At 38.9% G+C, this 22,408-nt stretch overlaps 1 protein-coding gene across 1 annotated transcript in view; it reads left to right on the forward strand.

Moving 5' to 3' along the window:
* Positions 1-22,408, forward strand: part of LOC136866061 (protein ILRUN) — a 67,877-nt gene that overhangs the window by 5,110 nt on the left and 40,359 nt on the right. The window contains exon 4 of the mRNA XM_067142700.2: positions 21,887-22,047. Within this exon, the coding sequence (XP_066998801.2) occupies positions 21,887-22,047 (161 nt within the window). The remainder of the gene's footprint in view (positions 1-21,886; positions 22,048-22,408) is intronic.

Below are 22,408 nucleotides of genomic sequence, written 5' to 3' on the forward strand. Positions count from 1 at the left end.
GTCAGATATTCACCCTTTACGTAATAACTGAGGAGAGTTCTTCTAATTACATCTTTATTGAATCTGTCGATTGCCTTTGTTATGCAGTTCCTTTTGATTCGTTTGCGCGGTGATTGAAATGAGATGGAACCAGATGACTGGGTACTGTCTTTACCTTCCTTTACTATACGCTGAACGGTTCGCGTACTAACTTGACAAGCTTCCGACACTCTCTGCTGCACTTTATACACACTCACTAAAGGGCCATTATTTTCTGCTTCCTTTTGAAAATATTCATGAACATTGCTGATCAGTTTTCTACCCTGGCTCCTTATCTCCTTCCTCCTCGCCATTGTACGATATATGTATATATATCTAAAAAAAACAACACAGAGCAACACAAATAGAAACAATAGAAAAAACTAACGTCACATCACATGCCATGAAAACGTTAATCGAAGAATGCAGTAAAGGACGCGGCAAGAATTACTCATAAAACAAAATCGTCAAACAAGCTCTTTGTAATACCCAACGCACACTGTAAGACTACTCGGCAACACAGCAGTTCGTGGAGCGAAGTGAACGCGGCAAAGTCTCCGGGCGACTGAATAGTTCTCAGCGCCAATGCTAGGCGATCTTTTGTCTGATTGGGCAGTGACATACTGCCCACACCCCACTTCCCCCTGACAGCATGTAGGCTGCCCGCCATCAGAGTAGAAAAATACTATAATACTACATGATTTTTCAGGTGAAAATCCAACCTGGGTCTTGTCAGGATTCAAACCTCAGTCATTGGTGAGGGAGGGCAGCTAAACCAGTGCATTAATCAAGCTACCTATTTTTAAATTTGCTTTACGTCGCACTGATATGGGAGCGATGTGATAGGAAAGGTCTAGGAGTGGGAAGGAAATGGTTGTGGCCTTAATTAAGGTACCATTTGCCTGGTGTGAAAATGGGGAAACCACAGAAAACCATTTTCAGGGCTGTCAACAATGGGGTTCGAACCCTGGATGTAAGCTCACAGCTGCGCGCCCGTAATTGCAAGGCCAGCTCGCCCTTGCCATTTTTAAGTAAACAATGAGTATAAGTAACATATCCACAAAGACGCATGCGAAATGCTGTCAGTTGGTTCAGTTATTTATTCACATCTATTTACAAATTAAACACACACATAACCTTAATCACTGCTTTCACAAGCAAAACGCATCACAAACTGCCATTTTGACAATTGCCTATCACTGCACATGGAGATGGCAACCTTAAAGCGCAGTTGAAACAGATGCCTGCTTAAAAGCATGTCACAGCACGTGGTCACAAGTATAACCTGTTAACTCATAACTCTATTGAGTAATAACTCTGCTAACAATAACTCCAACTAGGCAGTAACTCGTCCTACCGTCAAGACCACCTGTTTATATAGGTGCTTGGTCAGGCTTCCAGAAGGATTCGTCACAAAATGCCTTCTCGTAAATTCTAGAGTGCTTAATACATAGATGTGTACAGAATATTCTCCATCATTCTCGTCTACCTATTACCATTCTGGTTGTTACAGTGTGTTACACAATTCGGTAATGGACTACAAAATTATATATACAGGTAAGAACAAATTAATTATAGGTTCTTATATTAACTAACATATAAATGTCTGTATACAGTACATGTTTCATGACATAACCTCACACGCAATACGGTCATTCGACTACGTAAATAATTATAATATTAAATGGATGTACATCACAAGTCATAATAATAACATTAACCATAATAGTAAAATAATAACAATAATAATAATTCGAGCTCGATACTTGCATTATTTTCCCATGGGTGAGCGAATATTGTTTTCAAGTTACATGCGTTTATTGCACTTACGTCTTAAGAACAATAATTTACTATTCCCTTTTAGTCATTTGAAAGGATATTTTGACGAACCAGCTTCTTAAACATTAGTAAGAATGTAGAATATTTTGAGCTGAGTATTTAACTTACTGATTTGCAAAATTGCTGGCAGGTCTGTAGTTCAGACAATGAAATGTATTGGACCCATATATTTGTAGTTGGAAAGATATATATTATATACATATTATACTGATAGTCTCATGGGTAAAAGAATAAATACCTTAGCTAGGAATAAGATACTGAGCAGAAGGAATAAGATAATGACAAACTTGTTATGCATCCCTTTCTATATCTTGAGGTGTTTTGAAATAATAATAATATTGAGCTCGATAGCTGCAGTCGCTTAAGTGTGGCCAGTATCCAGTATTCGGGAGATAGTGAGTTCGAACCCCACTGTCAGCAGCCCTGAAGTTGGTGTTCTGTGGTTTCCCATTTTCACACCAGGCAAATGCTGGGGGTGTACGTTAATTAAAGCCACGACCGCTTTCTTCCCATTCCTAGCCTTTTCCTGTCCCATTGTCGCCATAAGAGCTATCTGTTGATGCGACGTACAGCAACTTGCAAAAAAAAATATATATATATATGGTCTTGGCTGCCTTAGTGTTAATTTTGATGTTATTTTATTCCAGCTCTCTCTGTGGATCAGTGGTAGAGTGTCAGCCTCCAGATCCCAAGATAGTGGGTTCAAACGCGGCAGAAGAAGTCGGAATTTTGAAGGGCGGAAAAAAGTCCATTCAGCTGTCCATGTCATTCGACGTCGGCATGTAAAAGATCTCTGGTGACACATTTGGTGTTTACCCGATGAAATTAATTACAAACTGAACCATAGACACCCAAGAGAGATTCGATTTACTCTGGCATCTAGCAGGCCTACATCAGAACATAGAAATTGACGAGCAAGCAGCCAGGTGGCGTCTAATTGAAATTCTTGCATATGGTAGCTGAGGCCATAGATTATTATTATTATTATTATTATTATTATTATTATTATTATTATTTTAATCCAGGTCTCTTTTGGGCGGTCCATGCCAGAGTTTTGATTAATTTTATTTGGTAAACACCAAATATATCACAAGAGATACTTTACATGCTAGAATTGTATAACGTGGAGTGTTAAGCGAATTCTTTACCGTCCTTCAAAGATCTGACTACCTCTGCCGGGTTTGAAGCCATGATCATATGATCTAGGGGCCAACATTCCACCACTGATCCACACAGTTAGCTGATTCCAAAGCCATATGTTTTTCTCTGTCATGTAATTAATTTGAAGTTTAAATTACATGGTCAAAATTCTATATATCCTACTATGATGGCATCTTGTACACGTGAATGCACAAATAAAACATTAAAATGATATTTGATTAATTTCAGAGACTGAGAAGGGTAAAACTATGCAATATGCACCTCAGCATAGTTTACGTTATTTTGATAGATGAATCATATAAACCTTACCTCGTATTACTTGTAGGTGAGTGATGTGTTAATTGCAAGGTTTAGGGACCCACCAACTCACCCTTAGAAATATATTTACTGTTTTAGGAAAATATAAAGGTCACGTGAATGATGTTGATCCATGAAATATCACTGTAATATTTGTTACAAATCTTTTTCTTTTCATTTGTTACAAATGGAAGATAGTAATTGCTTTTACTCAAATAAAGTCTCAAATCGGAGGTTGATTAAGAAATAATACGAAATATTTTATTTTAGAGAATACATACTTTACTGCTTTACAACTACTATTTCTGCTACGTTGCAGCGCTTCCGTAAGTGTTTTGTTTGTCGTGTGTGATGTCTTTGCTCACTGAAGTTCTTTGGTGTCGTTTTATTGATTTTTCTCATTCAATGTAATTTGTTGGGGTGTCACTTCATGTACCCTAACTGATTCATTAAATGATTTATTGATAGTCTTGTCAGCCATGTTCTTCCAATTAAAGCTTACAGCTTCTTCAGCATCTTTGTCCTGTTTACTCTGTCAAAGGCCTTGGTATAGTCAATGAATACTACATACATCTTCTCTCGTTGTTCAGCAATTGCTCGGTGGATGTCTTGAAGTAGATTTCCAGCTGCCATCAAAGTTGATCTGCCTTATCTGTTCTTCCGGTAAAAGCGGATCTACTGTTGTGCCTATGCGTTGGGTCAGCAATCTTGTAAGCAGTTTGAAACCTACTTGTTCTAGTGCAATTCCTCTGTAGGACTCAGGTCTATTCACCTCTCCTTTTCCTTTATAGAACATCTTTATGGTTGACTTCCTCCAGGATGTTCAGCAGCTCTGTCCATACTAGCAATAGGTATGGTGCTGAGGCTTTCAGATTTTCATTAAAAATTCCATCCGGATCTGCAGCTCTATGGTTCCTCATGGCCTCAATAACCTTCTTTACTTCAGCTGTTGAGAAGGGCATGCATTGCTCTATTTCATCATCTGTAATGGTTGTAGGTGTTGTGTTATTGTAGCATAGTGTTTGTTCCAAGTCATCATCATCATCATCATCATCATTTCCCTTTATCCAGCTGTAGCCGGGTAGGGGCAAATATGGTTCCTCTCCACTTTCTTCGGTCTTTCCACCACTCCTCCTCCAACACTGTGTCCCAGTTCAGGTTCGTTTCTATAATGCTGCGTTGTTCCAAGTGTGCTTCCCAAACCTCCATCGGTATGTCCGTTGGAAAGCACGATTGTCTTGTGCGGAGAGCTTTATACGGATCTTCTTCAATTTGCTTTATTAGTTCAAGATTTTGCCTTTCCTCATATTCAACTTTTTTTTGTTTTATTCGAAATTTATATTCCTTGCTAGCATTCTGATAGTCTGCTAGAGCAGTTATCTCCTTAGTCTGCCTTGCTTTTCTTAGTTTCTCCAAAGTTAGCTGTCTTGTTTGGTAGCAATCTCTGTCAAACCATTTTTTCGCACTACCTGTGATTGTTGCATTCACTTTCGCTCCTTTGATGTAGTTCTCTATTAGGGATAATGCCGCATCTATTTCTCCTTCTCTGATTTCCCTCAGTATTTCTTGTATTACTCCTATATTATCCTCCAAGATATTGGTGTCTATTGTTCTCTTAGCCCCTTTTTGTTCATTCTGTATCGTCTTTTTTACATCTTAATTCTGTAATCACTGGTATATGTTTCTGCATTACTGAGCCGTCTGTATACATTAGTAAGTTTTGTGCCTTTGCTTCAAATCCTCATATTAGCACTAAATCAATTGCACTTCCACCATTGTGACATAGGTATGCCTGCATATTTTGGTCATTCACAAGGGTCATACCATCTTCATTTAGGTAGTTCAGTATTAATTCTGTTTTCCTACTCGCTCTATCAATTGGGCAGTTTAGATCTCCTGCAAGGTTATGTTGAAGGCACTTTGCAGGCTGTCGAGTACGTCTATTGGACTGCAGTCAGGGCGGGAATATACACATATGATTATACCAATATTTGCACGGACCACTAATAAGTCTTCTTCTGTCATCAATACTTGGAATGGGGCCAGATTTGGTTTAATCAGACAGCCCCCCCCCCCCCTCAGATGGTCTTCCTCTGATATCTTTCTTTCCTAAAGCATGTATGTTATAGTATCCCGGGACATCGGTTCTGTTTTCTGGAGTACTAAATGTCTGTCAAAAGGCATATATCAAAATCTCTAAATAAATCTTTTGGGGAATTATTTATCACACCTCTTAGACCTTCCACATTCCATAGGAGTACACTAACCTTGTTATTTATGGGTCGTTTATTGCCTGGTTCGGATAATTTGGTTTCAAGTGCGTTTCTTGTGATTGGGATCCTAGAGTTCCACGTCCGTGTTCCTCTGGCGACGAAAATTTAGATTGAATCTTCTGACCGTTACCCCTTGTGGCCAGAAATCTGACTGAGTCCATTACTATTCAATGTCCTAACGCATGATGTGACAGCCAAGATCAAGCGCTGCACTAAGAGTTTAAACGCATACATATATGCCGATGACATGGCATTGGCCTCAGAGAATAGAGATGAATTGCAGACTACGATGGATCTCATCACAGAATGGGTAGATGAGAATGAAATGGCGCTAAATATAAACAAAACTGGGTTAGTAGTATTCAGGAAAGGTGGTAAATTAGCAAAACAGGACTTTATACAGTGCAAAGGACAGAGGCTCAAGAATAGCAACGCCTACAAATACCTCGGAATCACAATTCAAGTAATTGGAACGTCTTTCTCGATGCACCTGAAGGAAAGAATAGCCGCAGCAATTGGGAACATCGACATCAAGCAACTACCACGCCTGTCCCTGGAGACAGCCATGCGACTTTTCGTAATCAACGTTATGCCTGTAGCCACATATGGTCTGGAAGTTAATATGGGAGTTCCTCTCGAAGAAACAACTGCAAGAACTGGAAAGTCTGAAAGCGAGGTTCCTTAAGCGAGTTCTAAGCGTCTCGAAATACACTCCATCTGAACTAGTCTATGTATTGGCGAGGTAAACGTTTTTAATGGAGGATGTAAGACTTCACCTACTGCTACTATCCACAAGTTATCGGGAACTCTTACAAGAATGAAAGAAAAAAGAGGAGATATTGGGATGGATTTCTACAGGACAGACGCCATGATCAACCGTGAATGGACACACACAGGATATGACTTATGGCATACAGTTACGAGGTTTGCCATACATGGGTTTCGTTATAAAGTATGCCAGACCTTGAATTACCATGAAGCAGGCCCGGATTGCGTGTGCAGACTCTGTGACCAACACTGTGAGGAGTATCATGCTTTACAGTGCAAGCGTAGGCAACAAACGATCACCCAGCTTGCTAATGAATAATGGACATGACAATTAAAAGTGCAAACATACTTGGTAACAATAAGTCGAAAGATATCTTATTTATTTCTTATATGGCCATTGGCTGCAATAAAATTCTTATTAAACGATTTATTGGTCCAGGGATCATGCTATTTTTCTTTCAACAAAATACCCGCACTCCCATTCATCGGTGCCAGCCCTGAACCTCAAGAAAAAACAAAAGAGCAGCGGAATGCAAGACATATGGACAAAGATAATGAGAATTCACAGACATAGCACTCCCATTCATCGGTGCCAGCCCTGGGCCTCAAGAAAAAAACAAAATACGGCGCGAGCAGCGGAATGCATCATAATGGAGTCCTGTTTACAGCCAGTAAACACACATACAGTACAACTTATCTATAGCAGACACCTTCGGGACCAAAAAAAAAAAAGTCCGTTATGAAGGGGTGTCCTCCCGAGAGAGGTTATGAAACCGGTACCATTGAACATAAGTTGGAACACAATAACCCATGTATAGTATGTGTTAACAATTCTCGCAAATGTACCTTCAATTATATACTGTATACAGTATTGTACAATATACTGCACTGTACTCACATGAGAAAGTTGTAGATGGTCTGCTGCAGCTGTGATGCACTGTATTAAAGAGACAAAAACACTTCTATGGAAACCTCTATTGAGCACACTGTACACTATTACCGTTCACCATTAAAATTAAGAACAACATATAAGTTTTTGAAACTTTAAATCAGTATGTAGATGTAGCAGTCTTTAGCACAGTACAGTAAAACATTAGCTCTTGAAAAAAATCCTTAATGTTCGTTTGTTTTATCCATTTCGGTTTAGCAATGATGTTTTCACTATGTGCAATTAAATCCTGGATCAAATTTACACCCTTTTCATCGCTTTGTTTATAATAGAATTCTTCCAGTCGCTTAACAACGCAGAGAGCCTCACTGTACGAGGTTATTGGCAGCACATTCATTTCCATATTTTCTTCAAAGTCGTCATTAGCATCACCTTCACTCCCGCTTTCGTCAGAATCTTCATTTTTGTCCTTCCTCCCTTGGATTGACTGAAGAATCGTTTTCATGTCTCCACTCTCACACTCTGTTGGAATATCTGGATCAATTTCGATATAGGTGTTCACTTGTACACTGTAACCTGCTGCATTAATCAACTGTTGTGTGGTTTCCATGCTGACAGGAAGGCTATCCGATTCTGTTTTGGGGTGTCCACCACTAGCGGGAAACCCAGCTTTCAGAAAGCAGTTACGAATTGTTGAGGCTGTAACGTTTTTCCATGCATTGGTTATCCATGAAATTGCTTGGAGAACATTCAGTCCCTTTGTCAGTGTTTGAAGGGTTACTTCATTCCCGTTAAGTTCTGATACTATGTGCTTCATCACTAACTGTCTGTACATAACCTTGAAGTTCTGGATCACTCCTTGGTCAAGCGGTTGAGAAACTGATGTTACATTTGGTGGGAAAAAGACGATCTTCACATTTTGCAACTTAATTGTATCCGGATGCGATGCTGCATTATTGAGGAATAATAACACTTTTCACTTCTGGCGTATCATTTTTCTGCCCAATTGTCCTAGCCACTCCGTCATTATTTCTCTGGTCATCCATGCTTTCCTATTCGCTTTCCATTCAACGCCAAACTTCGTAACGTCCATATTCTTAAAACACCTTTGTTTTGCAGCTGTTCCTATTACAAGGGGCTCCTCCCATTCTCCACTCACACTTGCACATAACAAGACCGCAAGATGTTCTTTTGCAACTTTTCCACCAGTACAATAATTTCCTTTGAAACACAAAGTTTTGTTGGGTAAAGCACGGAAAAATAATCCAGTTTCATCGGCATTCAAAATATTTTCCGGAGCATACTCGTCTATGATTGAAAGTATTTTTCATGCCAGTTTCAACAATCTCCATGTTAACACGGGATAATTCTCCGCAAATCACTCTGAACTTGATACCATGTCGCTTTCTGAATGTTTCTAGCCAGCCATTCGAGGCTTTGAAATCTCCAATACCTAATTCTGTCGCGAATTCTAACGCTTTGCTTGTATCATTGGTCCTGACACATAGACATTCTGACTTGTTATTTTAGCAAACCACTCTAGCGTTGCCTTATCAATGAGAACTCCACTACTACTTTGAAACAGTTTAATGCGCTGTTCGTTGCCATTTAAATGCCATTCTTTCACTAGTTCCCCTTGCTTTTTCACAATTTCAGCTGCCTTTGGACAGTTTACGCACACCACACTTTTCACGTTTATGATAGTCTATTATGCCTACCTTTTCTTTTAAAGTTAAAAACTTCCTCGGAGCTATGTTTACACCAACTTACTAACGTAAAACTGAACACATCAAAAGCCCACGAGTCAATGAAAAGTAACCTGACAGTGAAGGCACTAATTCCAGCACTGTCGAGCATGTCACATCACACAACTTCCGGAAGTGATAGCGTAGCTTACTGTTGCCTTCCAAGAATGTGTACAGTGTGGATCAAAAGTTACGGTGTCTGTGATTCTTGGAAGTACTGCCTGTGCAAAAAGTAAGCGAATTCATACTGTACAGGTCATAAATACACTATTTTTTAAAAAAGAAAGTGTCCGTTAGGAGAGGTTTAATTGGAGTTTCTCGTGGCTATGGTGTGTCCGCATCCGTAATAAAGGGTGTCCGTATAAGAGGGGTAAATTACTCATACACAACATGGCATTTAATTACGGACCTAGAAAATCGTCCGCCAATGAGGGGTGTCCGCCGGTGAGAGGTGTCTGTTAAGACAGGTTTTACTGTACATATTTCTTGCTAGTTACGACGGTATTTCTTAATCAACCTCCGATTTGAGACTTTGAGTAAAATCAATGATTATCTTCCATTTGTGACAAATATTACAGTGATATTTCGTGGATCAACATCATTCACATAACCAAATATAAATCATGTGATAGTTTCCATCCTCAGTACAGTTAGATGATAGCCAACTGCAAGAAATATATTAGCGGAGGTACTTCTTAAAATGAAGTTGCATTTACCCACCTCCCTCTTAGTTGCTCTTTACCATGCATCCCTGAGGATTTAGATCAGTGGTGTGTCACTATTAGTCAAGTTGGTCTAGACCAGTAGTGTGTCATTGAGATACATCTCTTCAGCAGTTTGTATCGTGACTGATAATAGTGTAAGCAACTAAGTAATCCACTAGCAACAAAGGAGCATTGAGCATGGGAGTCTGCTGCTGCTGTATTGTGTAGTTCTACTCTGAGAAGGAATTGATGTAGAAGTATTGAGTTTGATGGAGAGAGAGTCAATTTGTTTAAAGATGAGTAGTGCAAGATGATTTAGAGATTATCCTTTTATGTTTACATTTGTGTATGCTTGTCCTAACCTAGACAATATTTCTTTACTTTCATTTTTTTTTGTGCACAGAATAAGTTATTTTAAATATTTTATTTTCATTGTTTTGTAAATAATGGTTAAGGAGTGCAAGTGTTGGAACTGTGGGTGTGGTCAGGCATTAACCTTTTGAACTCCATTTCCCTTAGCGTATGCTTCCTGCTCCACTCCTAATTAATTTGTGCACTATGAACAGCTGTAGGATGTGAATAATGCAAAAGAATCTAACACAAAATATAAGTGTGTTACATGAATATATTTACAATTAGGCACACAAAGTACATTAATCCTTGTATGTTTTCTCTGTGTGGTACTTTTCAAAACAGTTTTCTGGGTGGAGACCGGGCTTTCTCACTTTCTGAATTTTGACTTTAGCATATCTGTTGGTCTCGTCGGCAATTTGCTTGAATAACTCATCACTAAAAATAAGTTGAAAAAATCCGTAAGGTGTTAAGGGGTTGTTCCTACCTGATGCTTTGTATCTACAAATTGTTTCATTGAATGAGAATGCAGGTAAATCAGGATCGCCAGTTTTCCACTCGCGCCATGGTTATGGAGGAGGATCACCACCTCTGGTATCACTATCACTTTGTTCACTTTTACTTACATTATTCACTAATAAATCATCCATGTCAGTTGTTAGTTCATCATTGTCACTATCACTGTCCACTAACTGTTCTAAAATATCCAGTTCCGTGAGTGAAGACGAAGCAGAAGCCATGTTTACATTCAAACGACAACATCTGTGAGCTTACATAAACATTTGAGAATAACAGAACTTAAAAAATGTTACCACAATTCCCGCAAACTATTGTCAATAGGAAAACTTGTTCTCTCAGAGACCGTTAGATAGCTCTACAATACCAGAACACGGCACAGTCGTCATACGAGCACTGAAAGTACGATAAATTGTCATGTCGAGCGGAGCTTGACATCTGAGCGCAAGTCTAATATTTTAATGTCGAACCGCGCTCGACATAGGAGTGCAAAAGGTTAAGGAGTATGGACGAGGAGTTGGAGAGATTAAGGGAGATAATTAGGATTATCTTAGAGAACAGGAAGGAAAGTAGACCTCCATCAATCAATGTATAAGATACAGTAGGTGTAAAAAGAGGAATGGAAGGAAAAGGGAAATTTTACAAGACAGATCGTCCAAATTTTTAAGGGGAAGGAAATTGCAGGCTAACGGCTCCGTTCAGGTTCAGAATTCAGGACAGTTGTCTGTGAGAAATTGACACAAGTCACTGCAGGTAGAACAACAGAGGAAAGATGAACAGGGAACTGTTGCTGAGAAGTGTGGAAGTAGAAGGAAAGGAAAAGGTAGAAAAGGGAAATGTAGAGTAGAGGATTGGAAAAGGCAAGTGGAACAGGGTCATGACAGGGAGGAAAGGGAGGAGGAAGTAGCTTCTGCAGCCGTCAGGAATGATAGGGCTGACCAGGCGGGGAGGGGATCAAATGAGGTGGGTAGAGAATGCTCTGGTCATGGGAGATTCCATTGTTAGACATATGGGGAAAGTGTGTGGAGGAAAGGGAACCAGGATTAGAATGTTATCCAGGAATTAGGTTAAGGCAGATGTTGAGGAAAGTGGAAGAGGAAGGAAGGTGGTAGTGTTTCACGTTGGTACCAGCAAACTTAAGGCAAGCACCAGCATAGTTGGGGATGTGTAGGATCTGGTAAATGCACCACGGGTGAAGTTTAAGGAAGCGGAGATTATTATCAGTGGAATACTGGAGGGATGCTGACTAGAAGGTGATTGGGGATTTAAATGAGACTATGGAGTGGGTATATGGGAAACTGGGAGTGAAATTTCTAGATCCTAATAGGTGGGTAGGAGATAGGGATCTGCGCTTAGATGGCCTTCACGTAAACTACTGTGTTACGTGTAAGTTAGGAAATTTGTTTAGAAGGGTTATAGGAAGGTACATTCATGGAAACGGTGGTCTAGAGAGTGATGATAAGGGTACAGGGATCTGGAAGTAAAGTAGTGATGACATAAACATGTTAGTGTTGAAATGTAGAAGTATTGTAAAGAAAGGAAAAGAAGTAAGTAATTTAATAGATATATACTTACTAGATATTATAATAGGAGTTGCATTATGGCTGAGAAATGATATTATAATGGACGCAGAAATTTTCTCATGGAACTGGAGTGTATATCATAGAGATAGGATAGGAATGTTAGGAGGGGGAGTGTTCAGTCTGGTGAAAGAAAAATTTGTAAGCTATAAAAACGTTGTGTTCGAGTCATCAGTCCATAGACTGGTTTGATGCAGCTCTCCATGCCACTTTACCCTGTGCTAACCTTTTCATTTCTACGTAACTATTGCATCCTACATCTGCTCTAATCTGCTTGTCATATTCATACCTTGGTCTACCCCTACCGTTCTTACCACCTACACTTCCTTCAAAAACCAACTGAACAAGTCCTGGGTGTCTTAAGATGTGTCCTATCATTCTATCTCTTCTTCTCGTCAAATTTAGCCAAATCGATCTCCTCTCACCAATTCGATTCAGTATCTCTTCATTCGTGATTCGATCTATCCATCTCACCTTCAGCATTCTTCTGTAACACCACATTTCAAAAGCTTCTATTCTCTTTCTTTCTGAGCTAATTATCGTCCATGTTTCACTCCCATACAATGCCACACTCAAAAATATCTTTCTAATTCCGATATCAATGTTTGAAGTGAGCAAATTTCTTTTCTTAAGAAAGCTCTTCCTTGCTTGTGCTAGTCTGCATTTTATGTCCTTCTTACTTCTGCCATCGTTAGTTATTTTACTATCCAAGTAACAATATTCATCTACTTCCTTTAAGACTTCATTTCCTAATCTAATGTTTCCTACATCACCTGCCTTCGTTCGACTGCACTCCATTACTTTTGTTTTGGACTTATGTATTTTCATCTGGTACTCCTTACCCAAGACTTCATCCATACCATTCAGCAACTTCTCGAGATCTTCTGCAGTCTCAGATAAAATAACAATATCATCGGCAAATCTCAAGGTTTTGATTTCCTCTCTTTGGACTGTGATTCCCTTTTCAAATTTCTCTTTGATTTCCTTTACTGCCTGTTCTATGTAAACATTGAAACAGAGGGGGGACAAACTGCAGCCTTGCCTCACTCCTTTCTGGATTGCTGCTTCTTTTTCAAAGCCCTCGATTCTTATCACTGCAGACTGATTTTTATACAGATTGTAGATAATTCTTCGTTCTCGGTATCTGATCCCTATCATTTTCAGAATCATAAATACCTTGGTCCAATCAACATTACCGAATGCCTTTTCTAGATCTACGAATGCCATGTACGTGGGCTTGTCCTTCTTGATTCGATCCTCTAAGATCAGACGTAAAGTCAGGATTGCTTCACGTGTCCCTACATTTCTTCTGAAGCCAAATTGATCTTCTCCCAACTCAGCTTCAACTTGTTTTTCCATTCTTCTGTAAATAATACGTGTTAAAATTTTGCAGGCATGTGATACTAAACTAATGGTGCGGTAGTTTTCACACCTGTCAGCACCAGCTTTCTTGGGAATAGGTATAACAACATTCTGCCGAAAATCGGATGGGACTTCTCCTGTCTCATACATCTTGCACACTAAATGAAATAACCTTGCCATGCTGGTTTCTCCTAAGGCAGTCAGTAATTCAGAGGGAATGTCATCAATTCCAGGTGCCTTGTTCCTATTTAGGTCACTCACAGCTCTGTCAAACTCTGACCTCAAAATTGGGTCTCCCATTTCATCAGCATCAGCAGCCTCTTCATGTTCCAGAACCAAATTATCTACATCTTTACCTTGATACAACTGCTGTAGGATATGCTCCTGCCATCTTTCTGCTTTGTCTTCTTTCCCTAGAAGTGGCTTTCCATCTGAGATCTTCATATTCATACACCTAGATTTCCTTTCTCCAAAGGTTTCATTGATTTTCCTGTATGCAGCAGCATCTACCTTTCTCAGGACCATACAGCCTTCGACATCCTTGCACTTCTCCTTCAGCCATTCTTCCTTAGCTACCTTGCACTTTCTATCCACTTGATTTTTTAATCGCCTGTATTCTTTTCTGCCCTCTTCATTTCTAGCATTCTTGTATTTTCGTCGTTCATCAATCATGTCTAGTATCTCCTGAGTTATCCACTGATTCTTAGTTGATCTTTTCTTCCTTCCTAACATTTCTTCAGCAGCCCTACTGACTTCATTTTTCATTACTGTCCACTGTTCCTCTATTGTGTTTCCTTCAGCCTTTTCATTTAGTCCTTTTGCAACATGCTCCTTGAAACAATCCCTCACAATCTTTTCTTTCAACTTGTCTAGATCCCATCTTTTTGCATTCTTTCCTTTCTTCAATTTCTTCAGCTTCAGATGGCATTTCATGACCAACAAGTTGTGGTCAGAGTCCACGGCTGCTCCTGGGAAAGTTTTGCAATCCAACACCTGGTTTCTGAATCTCTGCCTAATCATAATGAAGTCTATTTGATACCTTCCAGTGTCTCCAGGTCTCGTCCACGTATACAGCCATTGTTTGTGGTGTTTGAACCAAGTATTGGCAAGGACTAAATTATGATCAGTGCAAAATTCAACCAGCCGACTTCCGCTTTCATTCCTTTGTCCCAATCCAAATTCTCCTACTGTATTACCTTGTCTTCCTTGGCCTACCACTGCATTCCAGTCTCCCATCACAATTAGATTCTCGTCACCTTTTACATATTGTATTAAATCTTCTATCTTCTCATATATTCTTTTGATTTCTTCATCATCCGCTGAACTAGTAGGCATATAGACCTGCACTATTGTGGTGGGCATTGGTTTGGTGTCTATCTTGACGACAATAATTCTTTCACTATGCTGGTCGTAGTAGCTTACCCGCTGCCCTATTTTCTTATTCATTATTAAACCAACTCCTGCATTTCCCCTGTTTGATTTTTTGTTGATAATTCGGTAGTGGCCTGACCAAAAATCTTGTTCTTCCTGCCAACGTACTTCACTTATACCAACTACATCTAACTTTAGCCTATCCATCTCCTTTTTCAGATTCTCTGCAGGAGTGTTTAAATTCTTAGATGAAAGAAACGCTAATGTCAGCCTTTCGTAATCTCCATGCCTAAGTTGTTTGCAGATGATTCATGCAACATGGCAGCCATGTACAGTGAAAAGAGTGTAGGAGCAAGCACACAGCCTTGTTTCAATCCGTGAGTGATTGGGAACGAATCTGATACTGAGTTACTATGAAGAACCTGTCCAGGCATGCCATCATGAAGTGCTTGAACCAATTCCACTTAATGTTCAGGACATCCAAAATGTCTCAATACTTTCCACATAGTAGATCTTGGTACGGAATCAATAGCATTGAGGCAACAGTCATTGCTCATCAGCTGAGATGGTTAGGCCATGTTCACCGCATGGGTGATACCAGGCTTTCCCGCCAAATTCTTTATGGTGAACTTTGCTCCAGCAGTAGACCTTATGGAGCCCCTCTTAAGCGTTTTAAGGACCAGCTGAAACACATCATAAAGACAACTGGTATAGTTATACAGACATGGGAAGAATGTGCTGTGGACCGCTCACTGTGGCAGAACACTACATCCACCGCTGTCAACTTGTTTGAAAGAGAACGCCGCAGACATCAAGAGGCCAAGCGACAAGCAAGAAAACTCCGTCAGTTACAATCCCGCCCTCCTCTATCCATTCAGTGTGATTTGTGTGGGTGTATGTTTTATGCCAGGATTGATCTGTTTAGTCATTGTAAACACATCCATAAACTGAGTTGAATTGTTCAGTGTATGCACGAAGAAGTTATATATACTCAGATCGAGTTGCTGTTATTTGCTTTACGTCCCACTAACTACTTTTACGGTCTTCGGAGAGAGGATCGAGTTGCAGCCGAGGACGATTGGTTGACGAGTTATGGTGTAGCAAGAATATACTTGTGACCACGTGGATGTGCTTTTAAGCAGTCAACTGTTTTTCAGTGTTACATCTCGATGTGCAACCATTGTCATTAAATGGCAGTTTGTGATGTGAATGTTTTTGTTTTGTGATAAGGTGATTAAGGTTATGTGTATATGGATATGTAAATAAAAAATTAATTGTACTAACTGACAGCATCTCGTGTGCGTCTGTGTGGATACGTTAAACGACCTTGAGAAGTCCCCTCTTCAAACCCACACAGCGACAGGCGGCAAGATTTTTACATAGTTTTAATCACCATAAAGCAACATTCAGACAGCAGATCATACAGTATCTTACGAAAACGCTTTCCAGTTTTATTCCCAAGGTGACACTCAAATCCATGAAGATTTCTGTGAGAGCACGCACATTGGTTACTAAGTAACCCAAACCAACCAATGTCATCACAAGTTTTTAAAGCATATCAATTATGTTTATATCAAATGTACAATAATTGTAAACTTAGCCTTTTTTAGACAGAGCAATTGTATGCAAGCTAAATGTTTTTTTATACAGGAGATGTAAACACAAGTCACTAGTCATAACAATTCACATCAGCCCGATGTTTCTACTACAGAATATATAAAACACATAAAAATATCGTTTAGTTAAAATAATTCATGAATAATTCATTCAGTATTTTATTATTAAACAAAACCCAGGATCCTGGCTAGTTTGATCTTAGGTAGTAGCAACAGTAGCTGAAGATGCCTACAAAATAGGCGAAATATGCCCCGCTTAAGGCATAACAATAATGTAAAAATGTTTATGTAAATCAATTAAAAAACATAATGTATTGAAAAGGTGAACTCTCGAAAAAAGCATTCTTTTAGAAAGATATATGTTGCTTAATACGGACCCACGATGAGATTTATAACTTGTAATAGTAGTTCTAATAATCACATCTGCATGGCAGTACAGGGCACGGTGGCCAGCCATGTGCTCCTCTTTGGTTATAATACAGTCAAATACTCAAATAGCTTAATCATAGGAAATGGAAGTCGCAAGCGAATAACCTAACTTCAGAAGTGGCACGCCATAGAAGTCTACCCGGGGCAGGACCTGCATAAGTGCTTGTGTTACGTCACGTAGTAGTGCTTCTTGGTTGCATGTCTTTATATTTGTTTTGGCCAAAATGTTATAAAAAGAAATAATATGCAGTGTTTAAAAGCCCTTATAGGGAATAATTTCCATGTTTCAGTGAATCCAGGAAGGCACCAATGTTCACATTCTGTACTATATGTAGGTGTGATTTTTCAGTTGCACATGGTGGGATTTGTGATATACTCAAACATGTGCAAACGAAAAAGGAAAAAAAAAAAAACACAAGGAGAGTGTCCATTGTGTAGAAAGAAACAAGAACCTGAACTTTTCATGTAAAAAACCAAGATGTAAATCCTGTGACGAGTGCCAAGGCTTTATGTCTGTCAACCGAGGTTGATGGTTGCAGTCACTTAAGTGCAGCCAGTATTCAGGAGATAATGGGTTTGAATCCCACTGTCGGCAGTCCTGAAGCTCATTTTCCGTGGTTTCCCATTTTCACTCCAGGCTATACCTTACTTAATGCCACGGTCACAACCATCCTACTCCTAGCCCTTTTCTGTTCCATCGTCGCCGTAGGAGCTATCTGTAATACCCATATAAATGGTCTGTTATTGGACATTATAAATCTTCCAGCTAACTCATTCCTGGTTGCCAGCGTTTCTCCCCATTGTGCTAAGTTGGGCTCATCAGTTGGTAAATGGCACACGTACCTAGACACATGGCTAGTGCATACCATGGAGGCCACTGCGTAGGCTACTTGGAGCCACCGGCAGTGCCAATGCACAATGAGAGACATTGTCTCATTTTCAAAAATTGTTGCTTGCCTGGCCATCAGATGATAAAGATATTGATTCGCATAGGGAACCAGAAATATTTGTCCCGAATGAGTAAATTTATAACACCAATATAAATGGTCCATTATTGGACATTATAAATTTTCCAGCTAACTCATTCCTGGTTGCCAGCGTTTCGCCCCAGTGTGCTAAGTTGGGCTTACCAGTTGGTAAATAGCACACCTACCAAGACACATGGCTAGTGCATACTGTGGAGGCCACCGCGTAGGCTACTTGGAGCCACCAGCAGTGCCAATTTGCACTATGAGGGACTTTTTCTCGTGTTCAAAAATTGATGCCTGCCTGGCCACCAGATGATAAAGATGTTAAGTCCTCAAGGGAACCAGAAATATTTGTCCCGAGCGAGTAAATTTATAATACCAATATAAATGATCCGTTATTGGCCATGATAAATTTTCCAGCTAACTCATTCCGGGTTGCCAGTGTTCTAAATTCTAATTCTAAATTATACCCCGTCATCAAGAAACGATTTAAATAAATACAGTTGTCTAAATATATTAGAAATACAGAAATTTATGTCTATCCTAATATTGGTTATAAACAATAACTTTTTCACTTTTGATAACGTCATTTATCAGCAAGAAGGTTTGGGTATGAGATCGCCGGCCTCGGGCATCTTAGCTGAGATTTACTTAGATTTTTTAGAGCATAATAAAATTGTTAATAATAATAATATCTTCGACAGCATTCTTTTTTGGGCAAGATATGAAGATGACACCATAGTAATTATGTATGAGAACATAACAGGCATTGCTACCACTCTTTCTAATCTTAATAACATTGATCTACTCATAAAATTCACACTTGAGTCTGAAAATGAACAGAAATTGTTTTTAGACTTAACTATCATCAGACACTCAGGCTCATTAAAACATAAGATTTTTAGAAAACCCACTCAAACAGCCTCTACAATCCGTCAAGAATCTTCACATCCTCAAATTCATAAACAAGCAGCATACAACAGCGTGGTATACCGAGCCTTCAATGTTTCAATGTCAAAAAGAGACCTCAAAATTAGTTGAACACTATTTGCATGATCGCAAAATGGATACAACAGTTTCTTCATTGAAAGACTAATCAATAGATACAAACATCGCCCCTTAACCACGTTAAAAAAAGAAAAATGCAATGCTCCCTTATTTTCTACCTTCACGTTCAATAAAGAAATTTATAAAATCATAACATCTTTAAAAAACATAATGTAAAAATAGCCTTCAAAACTAATAATAGAAATGCAGAAATTTTTCATAATTCTACATCAGTAAACAAGGTTAATAGTTTTTCAAAATCAGGAGTATACAGGATCAAATGTAACAGTTGTAATTTTTCTTACGTTGGACAGACTGGGACGAGCTTTAACATACATAATACGTTAATGCCCTGAAATATAATAAATTTTCAGCAGTAGGACAACGTATGCATGATTGTAATCACAAAATTACAGACATAGAACAGGATATGGAAATCCTCAAGGTTATGAATAAAGAACCCCTCTTGAATAGAACAGAAAGATGCTTCATATATTTGGATCAATATTTTAATCCAAATTACAATCTTAATGACATTTCTGAAAAGCCAAATATTTTATTTTACCTTCTTATTAATATTTTTAGAAACGTCAAATCAAAAAATCATAATTCGATTTTTCGTTCTATTCACAGCACAGCAACTACATGTATTTCCACATCCCTCAGCTCCGCCTTAAAACCCCTTCCTTTCCCTCTCCCTTCCTGCCCCGCACTTCCCCTTCAATGCTTCCGCCGAACCTCACACTCCACTCCTCTGTGTCAGTAAGGCACACAAAAAGCCACGCTCCACACGTCGCAGCGCAAGGTGAGTCACATATAACTTATGCCATTTAATTGGTCCTTTTCCCTTCAGCATGTCTCTCACCAATTTTGGCTATTATTCATTCATGCTCCGCATTGAATTGCAAAACCTTACCATCTGCACTTTAGAAACTGCCAATTTAATTAGACCTTCATGTGCAACAATCTTCATCGGCATTTAAGAACATTTAAATGGAAGCACCAACTTTTTTTAACGGAGTACATTGCATCCAAGTGCCTTGCTTTAATGCCAACGTATTGTGTCATTGTGATCTTCAGATCATTTAAACTTTTTAACGGAATGCAACACATTAAGAATCCTGTCTTATTGTAATTCCAGTCTTATTTTAATTCCAATATTTTTTTCAGACAGTTCATTTTAATGCCATTGTGTTTGTACATTGTTTTGGATTATTTGATGTAATTGTATAATTTGTGTTATGGCTGATGATGGCCTAGTTTTTAGGTCGAAACTAGTCCCAAACTAAAATCAAAGATGTAATGTAGCACATTGTACAACATCGTATTGAATAGTTGGACCTTGTGAATAAAATATTTAACTATTAATGTAAACACAGTTCAATATGGATCAATCATCATGAAGTTTATATCCTGTAACAATTTATGGCATCTAAGCCCAACAAATACGGCCAGAAATTCTGGATGGCCATGGATAAAGAATCAGAATACGTCTTGAATGTATTTTCCTTATCTAGGAAGGGATGAACAGCACCCTGAAAATGTGCTTTTGGGTGATTACGTTGTCGAGAAGTTAATGGCCCCTTTCATAAACAAGGGTAGGAGTATCACTTGTGACAGTTTTGTTGCATCACTGGAGCTAGCTGAAAAGCTGAAATTCCAGGGAACCAGTCTTCGTGGTACAATAAATTGTATATGATGGGAGGTTCCGCCGGGGGTGAAAACTTCCCGAGCACAAGTTCTAAAAAGGAACAACATAACTTTTGATTATTTATCAAGGGAAGGTCACTAAGAATGTACATGTGCTCGGATTGCTTCATCCAGACAGCCAGCTGGGGATGGACAGAAAGAAGAAACCCGACACCATAACAAGTTACAACAAAGCTAGGTATTGAGTCGACGTTGTGGACCAAATGGCCAGAAAGTATACTATCAGCCTAGCTGCATCTAGGTGGCCATTACACATATTCATTAATGTTCCCAACTTAGCAGGAATAAACAATTGGGTGTTGTACAGATAGGTTGCAAATATCAAGATCTCTCGAAGAAACTTTCTCGTACAACTCACTGAGGAACTTACTGCAAACACCCAGAGTACAAATAAAAGGACCGATACTGCAGACAATGATGATAGTGACACAGAACATTAATCTGGCCACAAAAAAAAGAAAATGCCAAGTGCAAGGAGGGCGTGAAAGGTGGGCAAGTTTGTAAAGCATGCAGAAAGGTTGTCTGCAAGATATGTATTGGAAAAGAGAAAATAGTCACCTGTGTAGAGTGTCTCAGTTTTGAGGTTGACGATACACTCATTCACAGACATACTTCGTCACGTGCCCTTCAGACCCCCAAAGGATGTGCTTAATATGGATACAAAGGTTCATGAAAATAGAAAACTAACCAGGCAAGAGACTTAAATTTTGTATCCATGTAATATCTGATTTTGATTTTTAGTTGATTTTACATCCATTTATAACTGAAATTTTGATATGACTGTATGGTTTAGAACATAATATTTAATATACTTTTCAATCAAGAAGATCATTGATATTTATTTACATTGTAGAAAATATATCCCCACATCTGTATTCACAACTCGAGGGTCATTTTTGACCCTTCCGTCTTTCTAGGTAGTGCGACTCATTCCGTCTTTGTAGTGTTAATATGTAATGTTGAGTACAGCTTCTCAAGAACATAATAATTAGAAACTTGCTATGTTAGTGCCCAATTGAAATCAAAAGAGAAATGTATCCCATTCATGCCTCAGTTCTTATAAAGAACTGAGGTCAAATTTTTGTAGGGTATATGATACCTGTGAACAGTAAAATTAATTCCAGAACTTGTTTTATTCTACATGCAGTAACAGTTCACTGGCCTGTCTTAAGATTTTTCAGCTGTAACATAACCATTTTTCATTAATGGTTTATGCAGGTAATTTATGTTTAATATTTGCAGATGTTATCTGGGTTATTTTGACCGTCGCAGAAGGTGGCACAATGGCCCTTACCCAACAGTTATCCCGCCTCAGTGAATTGGGTGCACCTCCACGACCAGACGAGACTAGCATCAACCCTTTTGGACCTGCTCACAGGTCATCTAGTCAAACACTTTTTCAGGTAAGTGCTGATCTGTACTGCTGTTGCAATTACTATGATGTACTGGCTTTAAAGTCGCGTAAAACTGCCAGCTTGCTTGGGTACTTAATGTTGGTGAGAAATTTAACTGAATATTTATCCTCTCAGTAATTTCACCATTGAAGTTCCAGGTTTGGAAAGAAGCGGTTTATTGCCAGTTTAGGTACTAGAAGTTTTTAAAATGTATTGGGTGAGTTTTATCTTGTCCAAAATTTAACTGTAATGTGAAAAATGTGAATTTTCTAAATTTCTATGGGATAAGCAATTTTTAAAATTTATTATGTCTTCTTTCAAGTGGCAAAGTTAGGGTGCCTGACCCTCTCTTACACTTAACCACATTTAC

Source organism: Anabrus simplex, chromosome 3 (genome assembly GCF_040414725.1).
Source record: "Anabrus simplex isolate iqAnaSimp1 chromosome 3, ASM4041472v1, whole genome shotgun sequence".
Classification (NCBI taxonomy): Eukaryota; Metazoa; Arthropoda; class Insecta; order Orthoptera; family Tettigoniidae; genus Anabrus; species Anabrus simplex.